Genomic DNA, 14,087 nt, shown 5'->3' on the forward strand with positions numbered 1-14,087 from the left:
CGTCTCACATGACAGCACAGCGGCATACACAATTCCTCACTGAACCTCCCAGACTGGCCAGTGCAAAGTAAATGTGTTCTCTTGTGTTTCAGTTACAGTTCCTTTGCTATGTAATGTCAACATGCCACGTTGCACATATCAGGCACATATCCGGTACTATTTGAATCCCCCACCTTGCTTCTGTACGCCTACATTTCCAGGCTCTAATCTCAGAGGCGTTTCACAGGCGGACAGTTACACACTGCAGCTGGTCCTTGTGGTTAGCCACCCTCTGCCCTTTTGGACCAAAGCGACCACTGAGTTGGAGGATGGCTAAGACCAGCCGTGCATGGCAGCATATGAGCTACAGTCTTTAACTGTACAGCTAACATAACGTAGAATATTAAACGTAATACATAAAACATGGATCTAATATTTCCCTAAACAGGCTAGTACATAACTGGCAGGTTAAATAACACGACTGGTCCATCTCTGTTTCAGAGAGCGATATGTTCAGTACAGGAGGGCTCAGGTTCTGGACAGCCAGGGCCGGCCAAGAGACTGCAGCTCCTCCTTCTATCACCAGCTCACGCGGCTGGCCTGGGTGCCTGCCCACCGGCCCACGCGCGAGGGCGCCCGCTCCGTCGACTACCTGTGTCCCAGCGCCGTGTACCTCCTTTGCGACGACCTGTACCGCCTCTTGGGAAGCCACGTCCATTATGTCGACATGGCCCCGAGCGAGTTCTCCAGGGCAGCGGGTAAGCAGGCACTGCCAGAGAGACCTTTGCTGTGTGGCCCTTGCCCATGGCAGTGGTTTCATCAACCACTGATGTTTTGGTGGTGGTTTTCAGGGATGAGACACAGCATGGGGGTGGACGAGATGGTGGAATACCTGAAGCGCTGGTGTACGAGGCAGCCCGACGGCGAGGGAGACGGGGAGGTCGTGGGGGCGGAGTTCACCACGACCGTTGGGCACATCCACGCCATGTACTGCTACCTGCAGGCGGAGTGCTCCAGCACACAGCTCAGGGAGCTCTTCCAGCATTTCCCTGCCATCTTCATCGAGTACGACAGGTCAGAGTTCAGCGCCCACTCCATGTTCTTCTTTTTCTTCCGCACCCTACACACTATGGCCACCAAACGATTCGATTGGCTGCTCTCATGGGTTTAATTCGGACTCGTTGTCCCACTGCTGCATTCCAGAGGGCTTGAATGCAATTTCTCAACTCTACCACATGCACTACACGTGGTGATCAACCAATGTATTGAATCAGGTGTGTGCGAGCAGGTCCAGCAAACCTGTCCTGGACTCTGGCCGTCAAGTTGAGCACTCATATTTTAAAGAGAGGTCACTACTTCCTCTGGACCAAACATAAAGGCTGGCCATTGAGCATTTTACGAGCTGCCTCTCATGTGTGTCTTCAGGACGGACGAGTGGTGTTCTGGGCGCTTCTACCATCTTAAGGATGTTTGCTGGAGTGATTCTACAGGCATGTTTGTCAGATACAAGGACCTGATCCGCAGGCCGGACAGTGGCATCCAGGAGCCCAAAGTACTGGCCCCATTTTATAACAACTTAGAAAACATAAAAGACCTGTTCAGGGTAAGTCTTCTCTCCAGGGCTTCTAAACTTGCTGTTTTACCCGAGTAAGAAAGCAACTCATTGGTTTGATTAATTGGGTTTTTGTTCTTTGTGTGTGTAGTGGTTAAACGTGGAGCCGGGCCCCTCTATGAGGCAGTACGTGGATCTCCTGGAGGCCGTATGCGAGTCTGCCGCTCTTCCCACAGGAGAGGTTCTCCAGGACATCTCTGTCATTTTTGCCCGCCTGGGTGAGTGTGTTGTGCTAGCAGTCTCACTTTAAAACTGTCTCTCCCTGGAGAGACCTTATGAATATACACTTATATAAACTTAGAAACCCATATAAACTTAACATACACTCTTCTCAACACAAGGCGAGAAATGTAAAATCAGCACGCACAGAGAGCAAGATCAAGATGTGGAATTAAACCAACACTACTGTAAATCCTTAAAAGGTGAGGTTAGGTCATTCTCTGCTGAGTTTGAACTTTTTGCTACTTCTTTGTCTAGTAGTTTTTCTGACCGGAGCTCATTTGCTTGGTGTCATTTCTGCCAGAGATGGTGACTGGTAAGAAGGTGTTTCCTACCAAGACTCTGGGCTGGGTCACATTGGCTCGTCAGCCCATGGTGGCAGACAGCCCAAACCTGGAGAAAATCTTTAAATCCCACAGTGAGGTTTGTCTCCTCAGCCTTCCGCAGGCTCAGAGGAAAGATGCCAACCGCCTTAAACAAAGCGGCCGTAAAGGTAATTCACTGACAGAGCAGCTTTTTTGGGACGGACATGTTATAGACGTTTTCATAAGTTAGAATCCTACTCATGCACTAGTCTTATTAAAACATTAAATCAGACCTGAACACCTGCCACCATTTTTGTTCCAGCGCTTATTCTGCATGTATTTGTTCTTTTAGTAGAGACCCAGTGGTGCATTAAACACCTGGTATGGGTTGCATTTCTCTCAGGCAGGCCGAATGTCAGTGAGGAGCGCATGACTTTCAGCGAGCAGGACCGAGAGCTCTTCCTGGACATCTGTGGCGTAAAGAGGCTTTCCCAGTGCGTCACCACCGAAGCGCTGACGGAGAGCTACAGGCCATGCCCGCCCATGCAAGCTCTGGTGCGTGACGTCATCCCCTACCTTCAGAGGTTCATGTACCACCACGAGGACCTTGGAGAACTCTACAGAGATCTGAAAGATGCCGGCATCGCTCAAGAGATCAGGTCACTGAGTTTTGGCCAGGTAGGCCTGCCACCCCAACCCACCCCACTCCCCACAGCCTCCTGGGTGCTCAGTGTTTCTGATTTACTTCCATGGGCTGCTGAGTCATTGGTCACTATTACATCATATCTTTTTTTCATGGAGGAGTGAACAGAGCATGAAGACAAGTTTATGTTCTTGTAGGTGGGGAAACTCTACATTTATTACCGCCTGGAGCAGCCAGAGGAGCAACCCATTGTGGAGAGCGACGACATCATATGTCTGCTGAAAGACAGGAAGCACTTGTACATTCAGAAGGACCACCTGCTGCCCAAATTGGACATATGCAGGTGTAGAGCCGACTCTCCGATTATGCACTTCCACGCCACGTCTTTTGTATTCCGAGACTGGAACTCTTGATCGTGTTGCTCTGATTTCAGAGAGCTGGTGAACCTGTTCACAACAGAGAAGAACTTTGTGAAGGAGCTGGAGCACTTTCTCGAGGGCCTAGTGGTCTGCATCAATGTGAGTGCACTCATGAAGCTCCGGGCCAAATGTAGCCTCAGCTGAAATGACTTCTGCTGAAATCATCGCAAGTTTTTCCCTGAAACATTAAGTGACCAAAGGAATCCAAATGCAGTTGGTTTAATACTGCAGTACATCCATTTGCTAAATATAGTCCAATAAGGAAATCAAGTCGGATACTTTCCTGAGTGTTGACATTCTCTCAGAAGCCAAATTTTATTTTATTGTATGAATGTTGTTCAGCTTTGCTAGCAGGGAAAACATCACAGAAAAAGCAACAGCCCATATTGTGATCCCCTTCTCCTTCATTCACAATCACTTGTTGACTGTTAGACTGTCAACTAGTAATCAGAAGTTTGCCAGTTCAAGTCCCAACACTGCCAAGTTGCCACTGTTGGGCCCCTGAGCAAGACCCTTAACCCTCAATTGCTCAAGTTGTACACAGTCATAATTGTAAGTTGCTTTGGATAAAAGTGTCAGCTAAATGCTGTAAATGTAGATAACACAAAAGAGCTTTCAGTTTTAAACCTGGCTAATTGAAAACATCTGAGAACAATGCAGCAGGTCCATCGAATCAATCATAGAAAGTAACGCCAATCCATAATGTTGAGCCTGTTAACTCATCAGCCTGAAGCTACTTGTGTCTGTGTGAAAAGCAGAGACGAGGGCCTGTCTTGACAGCACACAGGTGAGTCATCCCGAGAGAGGTGCGTCATGCTTGTAATTCAACACAGCCGCCTGGCGACTGGAACAGATGGGTTGATTGAGCTCTGTTTAACGCCGGATAGGTAGCAGTTAGGGGGAGCCGCAGACTGAGAGGAAGGAGATGCCTTTGTAATTATGGGCGTGAGGCAGAGCGTGTCGGCCTGTTTTGTTCTCCAACTTCAGTAATGTGTTCACAAGAGACGGTCCAGTTCCTGTTGAGTGGAGTTCTTCTTCACTTTTTACTGAATCACTTTTGTTGTTGTTTTTCATGTCTAAATTCAGGACAAAGCTGGTTTGAAAAGATTCCTGGACCGAAAGGGCGTTCAGGAGCTCCCTACAGATGAGGAGCCGTGGGAGGTTCCAGTGCCGGTGGAGGTCAAGCTGGAGCCCGCAGGTGAGCTCCAGGGCTGCGGTATGGGCTGGCGCTGTTCCCGTGGCACACCAGCCATCCAGGCAGGCACTGGAAGGCTGAACACCAGGATGTCCTGTCCTCCAGAACCACTTTGCTTTACTTCGCTGCTTCTTTGTTTCTTCTGCGTGTGCACACCTGTGGGCACGCAGCGTGCATGTGTATGCTAATTAGAATTTGCTCACCACTGTACTCGCTGACATGAAAAGGCTGCTGTTGCTAGGGTTATGGACTGAGGAAAGGAAGTCGTGTTGACCCTGAACAGTCAGGATTCAGCTGATTGGCAGCCAGGCTTGACCAGGGGCGCACACACACACACATACACACACACACACACACACAGTCCTCTTAACCAGTAAGGGCGGGGCCAGGGCCTCTGAAGAGAGCGAGTTCTGCAAAGCTCAACTCTGTACTGCTATGTGCATGCCCCCTGTGTTTGTTTGGCAGTGCCGTCCACCATCCACACTGCAATGCCCGCGAGTGCACTGGAATCGGAAAGGAAGACCGGGGAGGACGAAGATAAGCTGCAGTGCTGGCCTCCCAGAGCCTCGCTCAGCAAAACAGGCCTCGTCAGCACAGGTGCGGACCCGGACGTTACAGACCGTGCTAAGACCGATCACGCACTCTAAATACAGCTGCGCAAGAGTGCCGGAGGTTTAGAAATGCGTGATGGTAGAAGGTGGCCATGCATCTTACTCTCGTACGTTGTCTGCCCCTGTGTGTCTCGCCTCCGTCGGATTTGGCGCGTGAAGGAGCGGGAAGTCAGGCGGTAGAGGCAGTGATGAAGATGTGGCCGCCCCCAGCACCACCGGCCTCGGGGCCTTCTGCTGCTCCTCCAGTTCAGCGCGACCGCAGAGGAGAGAGGAGCTCCTCGAGTGTGGGCAAACAGGAGCGCCCCGGGGAATTACACCTCCACGGAGAAGCAGGGGCGCTCCATGTTCAGGGACCCAGGCCAAGTAGCACCCCGCACCCAGCAGGTTAGCATCTGTTCCTGGAGATTGACGTGATGAGTTCAGTCGCTTCAGTTCTGCAGAGCAGCTCCTGATCCTTATTTAAATATTCTGTCATTTGCAAACGCTGCTTTTAAGCTCCAAACGAGGCTTTTAGCTTGATTTTTCCCAGTGTTCCATTTGATCGGTTATTCCAGGTCCAGCAGAACAAAGCCCCAGGGCTGATGTGCCAGTAGCCCAGTGTGCGAGTGTCGCTCCCGAGCCCCCAGCCATGTCAACGGAGCCTCCAACTGTGCAGGCTGAGCCCAGCACGGACACACCCATCAACAGCTCCACCCCGGCCGCAGCGGGAGATGTGCGCCCTTCACAGTCCTCGCAGGAGTGCGTGGTTTGGCTTCTCTTTTGCTTAATGTAGCGGTTTCTCAGCACTCCATGTGAGGCCTCTGTAATCCCTACAAATCCATTTCATTTTGACCTTCAGAGTTCACGAAGCACTCCAGCCCACGGAGGTGGTGGCAAGCCAGTTCCAGGGGAGCGGTGCTCAGCGCTCGGGCATGCCACTGAGCAACGCCGTGTGGACCAAACCCATGGCCACGGAGGCGGTCCTGGAGGACCTAGCGCTGGATGGCGCTTTGCCCCTGTGCCCGCCACTGCCGGTGGACTATGACGACACCGCTGCCATTGGCATGTGGGGCGAGCAGCTGGTCTACTCGTTCCTTGGCCGCTGGAGAGACGTCAGTGGGGGACCGAGGGACGTCACCTGGTACAACCAGGGCGGCGAGAGCGGCCAGCCGTGCGATTTCAAACTGACGTTCGCTGATGACAGCGGCGCCGTGCGAGATGTCTTCGTGGAAGTGAAGACGACGGTGAAACACGAGAGGCACTACATCCGCCTGTCCGCCAACGAGCTGGACTTCGCCCTGAAGGAGAAGGGTCGATACCACATCTACCGAGTGTACGGTGCCGGAGACCCGCAGAGCGTCCGCCTGTGTCGCATCAGGAATCTTGCTCAGCACCTGCACGCCAAAACCTTGGAGCTGTTTCTATTTGTGTAGTGACAAAGTGTTTTGGCCTTTTTAGCATTTAGCACAGTGAAATGAAGAGTTCAGTCTAAGGACTCGGTTTGCCAGCTTTTGTGTAAATTTAGATGTTGTTAAAACAATCTTGTCTAAAAATTCTTTTTAATTTTTATTATTTAGAGTAAAATTTGTATAGTCCTAATTCATTTTAAGTTTTAAAAAGGTTTTAGTGGGTGTATGTTAAATTAATCCTTGGTCATATGTGCCTGAGAAACTGAACAAAATGCATTTATTATATAAACCACATCTCCACTGACTACCACAATGTTATTAATTACATTTTAACAAATTTTGGAAATTTGTAGAATCTTAAAAGAAAATACATTACAAAAATATGAAAAATGAAATTTGAATGGCCTCTTACTGGGACGGAAAACTGAAATCCCTCAGAAAATGTCAGGCCACTGAAGGCAAGAAAGTCCCTGTGGTTACTGATGTCTAAAGCAGGCTTTGAAGCACGTTTAAAGGAAAGGTGAAAACATTAGCGTGGACTTTAGGTTTCCCAACGAGGTGATTTAAACATGGCCTTGAACAGCTCGTTATCCTGCCGCTGTGTAACAGCCGCACTGCTGAGCTGACCGGGGCTGGCCCGCCTCACAACTCCACGTACCTGTTAGTTAGCATTTCCCACCTTCTGAAAGTCGTGGAGCCCACATCACACCAGAGGTCATTAAATCTAGTTTTGGTGTTTATATAGTGCAAATGCGGCTCAAAGCAGGTGGGCAGACGGACCAGCGGGCGGCGCTGCTATTGGCTGGGATGGGCTGGGATGCTCAGCAGCTACGAAGGCTGTGCAGAGACAGACCGCTGCAGAGCGCAGGGCGGCAAACGATGTGAGCAATTACGACATTGTCCGACAAAGAAACAGAGCTGGAAGGCTACGGATGCGAACAGGACAGGCACGGCTACATCTCCGCAACGCGATGATCTGGCTTCATCCATTGCGAGGTACATTTGTTTGAATGGGCAGGTTAAGAATCCCCATCGCATGAGGACTGGTTTGATGGTGAGTAAAATCTAGGAAACGTTGGCTATCAGTCGCATCACTACGTCGTTATTTTTAAGCGAAGTCTGCAGGGTCGATGAGCTTTGTGCTGTTATAAGTATACGTAAATGTGAAAATAATATTATTCTTGATATTATGTTCTTTGGTCCAAAACAGCCCAGTCCAGGCATTTCGGCAACACTGCAGACTAGTGACGTGCTGGTCTACATTTTAAAGGGAAAACGTAACTTTTATTTTATTTTTGCTTTATTTTATTTCCCCACTGGTGCAGATCATAAACAAGAAAATGTCTCAACGTAATGATTTCAGAGGGGGATCGGCCGGTATGGATTCGGCCATTTAAATGTGCCAGAATGTGACTAAGGATGTAGTCTGTTTCTAATAGGAAGCCCGAGCCGTTACATGTACAGGGCGCTGCAGCTCGCCTGGCTGGCGGCGTGTCGTTTATGTGCATTGTCGTCTTGTATCGTTTTGTTAGCACCGCTGGTAACCTGCTGTGGAGCGCGCAGCCAGGATGAGTCAGACTCCTGTAGGTCACCGGGAGAACAGCGTTGTTCAAACGATACTTAGACACGTCCAAACCTAAATACAAAATAAATAAATACGTAAATTGGGGAAATGTGCGCTCATTTGGCGAGCCCAACATCAACACCATATCGGTGCCTTCATCTTAGGAGCCGGCGCCACCCTGTGCGCGCTCTACGGGACTGAACGGACCATACTACGCTATGATAAAGCAAAAAAAAAAAAAAAAAAGTCGTTAGGCAAAAGATTTCTCAAGGCCTATGATGATACTTATACCATATTACTGTCATGGATTTTTTGTAGCCTATGACTTTGAAGAACTTCAGACACCTTGCTTCATGATTTCAGCAACAGAGCTAATGAACCGGGTAATGAACCGGGTAATGAATCGGTAATGAACCGGTAGGCTGCGCAGGGTGGAGAACTGAAGTCTCCGCGCACATAAGGACTAACATGGTCGCTTTATAAACCTTCACCTTTCTGCAGCGTAGACATATGGCCACTACGCGGGCGGGGGGGGGGGGGGGGGGGAAGGCTTCGCTAGGACTCAAGGTCTTTAGTGTAAGTTTAGTTTACGGCTCTGGGTGATGTGTTGTGTATGGCCACGAGTCCACAAGGTGAAGTCTTAAGCATCTGCAGAAGAAAGACAAAACTTCTAGAAGCAGCAAAGGAAACCAGGATTGGCTTTGGCTGGGATTTGGGTCACTCGCGCTGCACACTCACATCTCAGAGTCGGACGCGCTCTCAAAGATGCATGCAGCATTGTGGATGTTACGGACATGGCTGCTGGCATTAAGCATTTTATTATTATTATTATTATTATTATTATTATTATTATTATTATTATTATTTCTTTTTTGTATTCTCCATGCAGGCGTGTGTGTGTGCGAGCGAGTGCGCGTGCCCTTGCGCATTTTCAGTGATCCCCTTTCACACCCCCGTGGTCTGAGCACAAGGTCTCAGAGTCACAGCTCCTAATGAGTGATGCAGAAGGTGGACAAGCTGCACGGACCCTCCTAATCCATCGGCTTACAGGCACTGGGAGGTTGAAGGACTGGGCTGTAAAAGGAGCTGTGGGGTTTAGGGCGATTCTGAGAACTCTGCCATCAGCAGACAGTCACAACATTTACATGGCCATTTTTACAAAAAGACAAAAAATGTTCATATTGAATCTTTGCTGCACAGTATTTATTTCCATAGCCCCTAGTGAAATACTTAGCCCACAGCTTTATTTTTAACTTGGTCAAGGTTTTATAGCCATCTAGTTTCAACAGCCAGCCCTCAATGGAGAAGACTTTAGACATGGACTCCTAGTGAATGTCTTGCCTTTCTCCGTTTTGCCCTCTGGTACTGTAACACATTCCACCTCCTGCAGTGTGCTCAGCTCATTTGAGCGAAGCATACGTGCTGAACCTAGAGGTCGCCAGTGCACCCTGAGACCCTGCAACCTCAGTCAAGTGAGTGTACGGAGTGTTTTTTCAGTCCCAGCCCAGAAGATCAAGGGTCGCAACCCCTGCAGGCGAACGACAAAGCGCCTGATCTAGCGGGGCACCGAAGTGGAGCCTCTGGTGTAGAGGATAAGTGTAAGACTACCGAGTTCTGGCCTCTGCAAAGGTTGAGGAACCAGGGTCAGCTACTCAAACGTGCGCTGGACCACTCCAGCCTCGGCACCGTCGTTGAATGGGCACATGGACACAATGTACTTTACCCGCCGTTATCAGTGGTCTCTCTTTACGGCCACTGCAGGTGCCACGTTTGAATGTAAAACTGAAACCAAATCCAAATGACTGGTAAAACACAAACGCTAATGTTTCAAGCACGACAGAGATCTGTACTGTACGATACCAAATGAGCCTTGACTTGCCTATTGATAGAGATAATGTAATAAAACTCTTTTATGCGTTAAAAACATTAAAAACCTTTTTTATTCGAGACAATTGCAGCCCATTATCCATTCACATTCTGCATTTTTATCCATTTGCCTTGAAGGAGCACATACTGGCTTTGTCTTTGACCTAGTGAGTCATATTGCTTCAATCTCCTGGAGTGAGCAGCGGTGCCCTGAATGTCTGCGTCAGACTCCTGCACAGCTGTGCGCGGCTATTCATAGAACCTCCTCCAGATTACTGTAGTTCTCTGTTGTTACTGAAAGACTATATAAAAATCATACAGGAATTGAACAGGTCGCACAACGAGGATCTTTGGTGAGCTGGTAGACTGATCATCTTGAGGGAGCATCACAGCCAGTTTACATGAGCAGGAACCTACAGCCATGTGCTGTGAACTGCAGTGCAAGCAAAGCCCTTTTGAACTATCCAGCAATAAGCAGTGGTCTTGTGTGTTCACAGCTGCCGCAGTGCTGGAAACACTGGGACAGAAGGGGTCTTCATGAGCACACATCTAACACATGTAGATACAGAGTGGTGTGCCATATATAAGAATTACATAGCAAATTGTTTTTTAAAGACTTTTAGTTATTGGAAACTGCTTTTCGATCACAGCCAGCCTTCCAAGTGTGGCTAGTCTTCAGCTTGTGCTTGTCGGCGTGTTGATTTGGGTCAACGATTTTCACCATTTATATAATCACTGGTTAAATGCATAATTATTCAACACGTATATTTGTACATTTTAAAAAGCAGTCTATGTCCACATAAATGTATGTTACAAAATTAAGAGTAATGGCAACTTCGTTCTACCCAGTCTGATGAACACACTGCTTTTTCATTCTCAAAAATATATAATGAAAAAAATATTTTGGACAAAATTACTTGCAATTGTTACAAAAAATGTCAACTGCAAAGTGTTCAGTGCAGCACTTTGTCCAGGTTTTGTACAGTGTTATTAACTACTGATGGTGTGTGGAAAGTCTCCTCTGGAGTGTGTTGGAGAAGTGTGGAGTGTCAGCTGCCTCTATTGCGCGCTTATGTGGGACTAATTATGTAACAGTTGATTAGCTAAGTGTGATGACCACTTCCTGTGTCACATTAAATGCTGCTACTTTGGATTAAACTGCAATAAAATCCCACTTGCGACAGGAGCAGGAATGGCCACGCCCCTTGGCCCAGCCTGTTCACTACCACCGTGCAACAGTCACCTGGTGGGCTTTGACGCGAATCCCCAGCTCCCGAGCGAAGCCCACATATCTTAAGGCTAATTACTTTGCCTGAAGCAAAGCTTGGCCAGTGGAGAATACAGAGACGACAGTTCATTAGCACCTCAGTGGACTCCAGGGAAAGCAGAAAAACCCAAAGCTGCAGCATTTTAAATCACTCAGAGTGTTTCTCTTGCTCTGTTTTAATGACTGCAGTAAGGTGAATCTGGTCGACAGTGCCTGGCTCGCTCCACGCCCCACTCCTGTGGAAGGATGAGCTCCTCTGCCGTCGGGTCCCGCATGTCTGTTGACATCCTGGACGAGCTGCAGCTCTTCGCAGCCCAGAACCTGGAGAAGCTTGAGGTCAGCAAGTACTATGAGGTCATCAGAGAGCTGGGAAAAGGCACATACGGCCAGGTGGACCTGGTTGTCCATAAGATCAGAGGTGAAGTGCAGCATGGGATTCTGTGTCAGAGTCTAGGGCCCACCCTGTGAGATATATATATGTGTGTGTGGTTTTATTGTCTTTTTCCTTACTCTAGGCACAAAGATGGCCCTTAAGTTCCTGAAGAAGAAAACCACCAAACTGAAGAGTTTTCTGCGAGAGTACAGCATCTCACTCTATCTCTCACCCTGTCCCTTTATAATAAGCATGCTCGGGATCGCGTTCGAGACTGAGGACTACTATGTTTTTGCGCAGGAGTATGCCTTAGCCGGGGACCTCTTTGACATCATCCCTCCACAGGTAATCAAAAATACTCTGTTTTTTAAGTCAAAAATTGAATCCCTGATGGCTGTGTATGATGAAGGATGATCATGGAAGTTTTTTTCATTCTCTCAGGTGGGACTTCCAGAGTCTGTGGCTAAGCGTTGCATCCACCAGGTGGCGATTGCCTTGGACTACCTCCACTGCAAAAACCTGGTGCACCGGGACATCAAGCCAGAGAACATCCTAATCTTCGACAAGGAATGTCGCAAGGTCAAGCTGTCTGACTTTGGCATGACGCGGCGGGCCGGCTCACCGGTGAAACGTGTGAGCGGCACCATCCCGTACACGGCGCCGGAGCTGTGCGACCCCGGCCGGCACGAAGGCTTCCGCGTGGACCCCAGCGCGGATGTGTGGGCCTTCGGCGTACTCCTCTTCTGCACTCTCACGGGAAACTTCCCCTGGGAGAAGGCGCTATCCTCCGACGCTTTCTACGAGGAGTTTGCACAGTGGCAGCGGGGGGGCTCGAACCCCGCCCCGTCACAGTGGCGACGTTTCAGCGAGGAGGCGCTGCGCATGTTCCGTCAGCTGCTTGCCCTGGAGCAGGAGCGCCGCTGCTCTGTCAAGGACGTCTTCGCTCACTTCGGCCACCGCTGGATGCTGGACGGGGAAGGCGGTGGGCCCTGGGCCGGCGGCCGCCACCAGGTGGCGCTCAGCTTCTCGGAGGAGGAAGAGGATGACGAGCTGCTGGCGGACCGGATGAAGCAGCAGACCCTGTCGCCGGCGGCAGGCGGAGCCCAGAGTGGCGAGGCGGAGGCAGGACTAACGGCTGCGCACCATTTCGCCTCGGTGTCCACCGGCAGCTCCACGTCGTCCACCAACAGCTACGAGCGCATGCCCAGAGACAGCGCCACCAACAGCCGCATCCTGGTCACTACCCCTATAGAGATCTGTGTGTAGAGGTCTTCACTAAATAATACACAGCAAAGTCTTGAGTGCTGAATTAACGCCCACACTGCTCACTTAAGCCAAGCAGTGTTAGTTCAGCACTGGAAATTTTACTGTATGTTTCCACACCTACACATAAGTAATAAAACGATAATAAAATCACAATAAAACCATATAATAACATGCAGCATCTTTCAAGACTATTGTTAACACCATGCAGTGCAATTTAAGAAACTAAGCAAAAATGAGGTAATCACCAGTCCAGTGGGATAAAAAAAACTCTAGTTTTTCCTTGTGATTAGTGTCTTTTCCCCCCAGTGAGATGCCCCCTATAGCAACTCTTTGGGGAATGATTCCTCACAGCTACTGCCTGTCTCCTAGCGTAGTATTTAAGCAGAACAGAAGGAGGCGAACTGAGAAAGGTCTCCGTTCACAGGCAGACAGGTAGATGTGCAGATAAAGCGGACTGCAACCGAAAACCCCTCAGCTACGTAGAAGTGACTGTGGTAGCAGCATTGGAGGAACGGTTAGGACTAGGTCTGAACATATCATTAGAGCAATACACGGTGCAAAAAAGAATCACGGGGAATAGGGTTGGACGTCCCGGAGAAAGCCTCTGGAATAAAAGGAGCTTTTGGTCCATTCCAGGGGGGAACAGTGTTTCTAGAATTTATATTTGATGTCAGTAAAATCTTTTTGAACACATGATGAGAAGAAAAAACACTTAACTATGGTATTTGCTGTATATGACCTTTTGTGCAGTGTGTGTGAGTGTGGCGTGTATGTATTTGTGAGTACAGACTAGATGTTTGGTTATTTCAGCTGTTATTTTGGATTTATCTAAATTATTTAAAAGCTATATATTTAGAAATATATTTTTTCAATTTATTTGTATGCAGTTTTCAGGTTTAATTTATTTTGGTACTTTGTTGACACGCTTGTGCCCTATGCAACCCCACTGCAATGCCAAAACCTTTTCAATTTTATGTTAAAGAAACATTAGCTTGTCTGCTTAATATTAAACTGCAAATAGTAGAACACTTAGTTATTCCTTTCAAGGATAAAATGCCTATCTTCTCATTGTAATGTGTAGTCTAAGCTAATGGCCACGCTTTGTATTTGCTTTCAGATAGAATGGCCCCACTGACAGCCATTTATCACTTAATCCAGAAGGGAATTCTTCCAATACAGAAGTAGAACAAACTGTAATGTGTTTGATCGGTTATTGGAATTGCATTGCAGTGGGTTGCTTACTAGCCCTCGATGACGAACATAATCTATTTGAAGACTTCCAGGTTAAACATAAGTATTTTGACTACTGCGTATTCCTCATTTCATGTATTGCTTTCTTTATCTTTGATTTGTGAACTGCTGTTATATTTTTGCATATTG

General features: G+C 48.4%; 2 protein-coding genes across 5 annotated transcripts in view; both read left to right on the forward strand.

The window, feature by feature from the left end:
- The window catches only part of wu:fj29h11 (uncharacterized), a 28,062-nt gene extending 21,296 nt beyond the window's left edge, over positions 1–6,766 (forward strand). For both annotated transcript variants that reach the window (XM_026999653.3, XM_081697615.1), the window contains 14 exons: positions 481–737; positions 831–1,053; positions 1,405–1,582; positions 1,683–1,809; positions 1,933–2,013; positions 2,115–2,303; positions 2,519–2,793; positions 2,956–3,101; positions 3,192–3,276; positions 4,264–4,375; positions 4,838–4,969; positions 5,143–5,367; positions 5,538–5,721; positions 5,822–6,766. In XM_026999653.3, the coding sequence (XP_026855454.2) occupies positions 481–737; positions 831–1,053; positions 1,405–1,582; positions 1,683–1,809; positions 1,933–2,013; positions 2,115–2,303; positions 2,519–2,793; positions 2,956–3,101; positions 3,192–3,276; positions 4,264–4,375; positions 4,838–4,969; positions 5,143–5,367; positions 5,538–5,721; positions 5,822–6,395 (2,788 nt within the window). In that variant the 3' untranslated portion in view covers positions 6,396–6,766. The remainder of the gene's footprint in view (positions 1–480; positions 738–830; positions 1,054–1,404; positions 1,583–1,682; positions 1,810–1,932; positions 2,014–2,114; positions 2,304–2,518; positions 2,794–2,955; positions 3,102–3,191; positions 3,277–4,263; positions 4,376–4,837; positions 4,970–5,142; positions 5,368–5,537; positions 5,722–5,821) is intronic.
- A 398-nt stretch (positions 6,767–7,164) lies between these two features.
- Positions 7,165–13,997, forward strand: bsk146 (brain specific kinase 146). Of its 3 annotated transcripts, none has more exons than XM_026999632.3 (4): positions 7,165–7,425; positions 11,258–11,486; positions 11,584–11,786; positions 11,883–13,997. In XM_026999632.3, the coding sequence occupies exons 2-4, from the start codon at positions 11,315–11,317 to the stop codon at positions 12,705–12,707; spliced, it is 1,200 nt and encodes a 399-aa protein (XP_026855433.2). In that variant the 5' UTR covers positions 7,165–7,425; positions 11,258–11,314; the 3' UTR covers positions 12,708–13,997. The 3 variants fall into 3 exon arrangements, with proteins under 3 accessions (XP_026855433.2, XP_081554434.1, XP_081554435.1); XM_081698308.1 differs by having other exon boundaries at positions 7,165–7,367; XM_081698309.1 differs by lacking the exon at positions 11,258–11,486.
- The last annotated feature ends 90 nt before the right edge of the window (positions 13,998–14,087 follow it).

Source organism: Electrophorus electricus, chromosome 15 (genome assembly GCF_041902795.1).
Source record: "Electrophorus electricus isolate QZ-2024a chromosome 15, ASM4190279v1, whole genome shotgun sequence".
Taxonomy (NCBI): Eukaryota; Metazoa; Chordata; class Actinopteri; order Gymnotiformes; family Gymnotidae; genus Electrophorus; species Electrophorus electricus.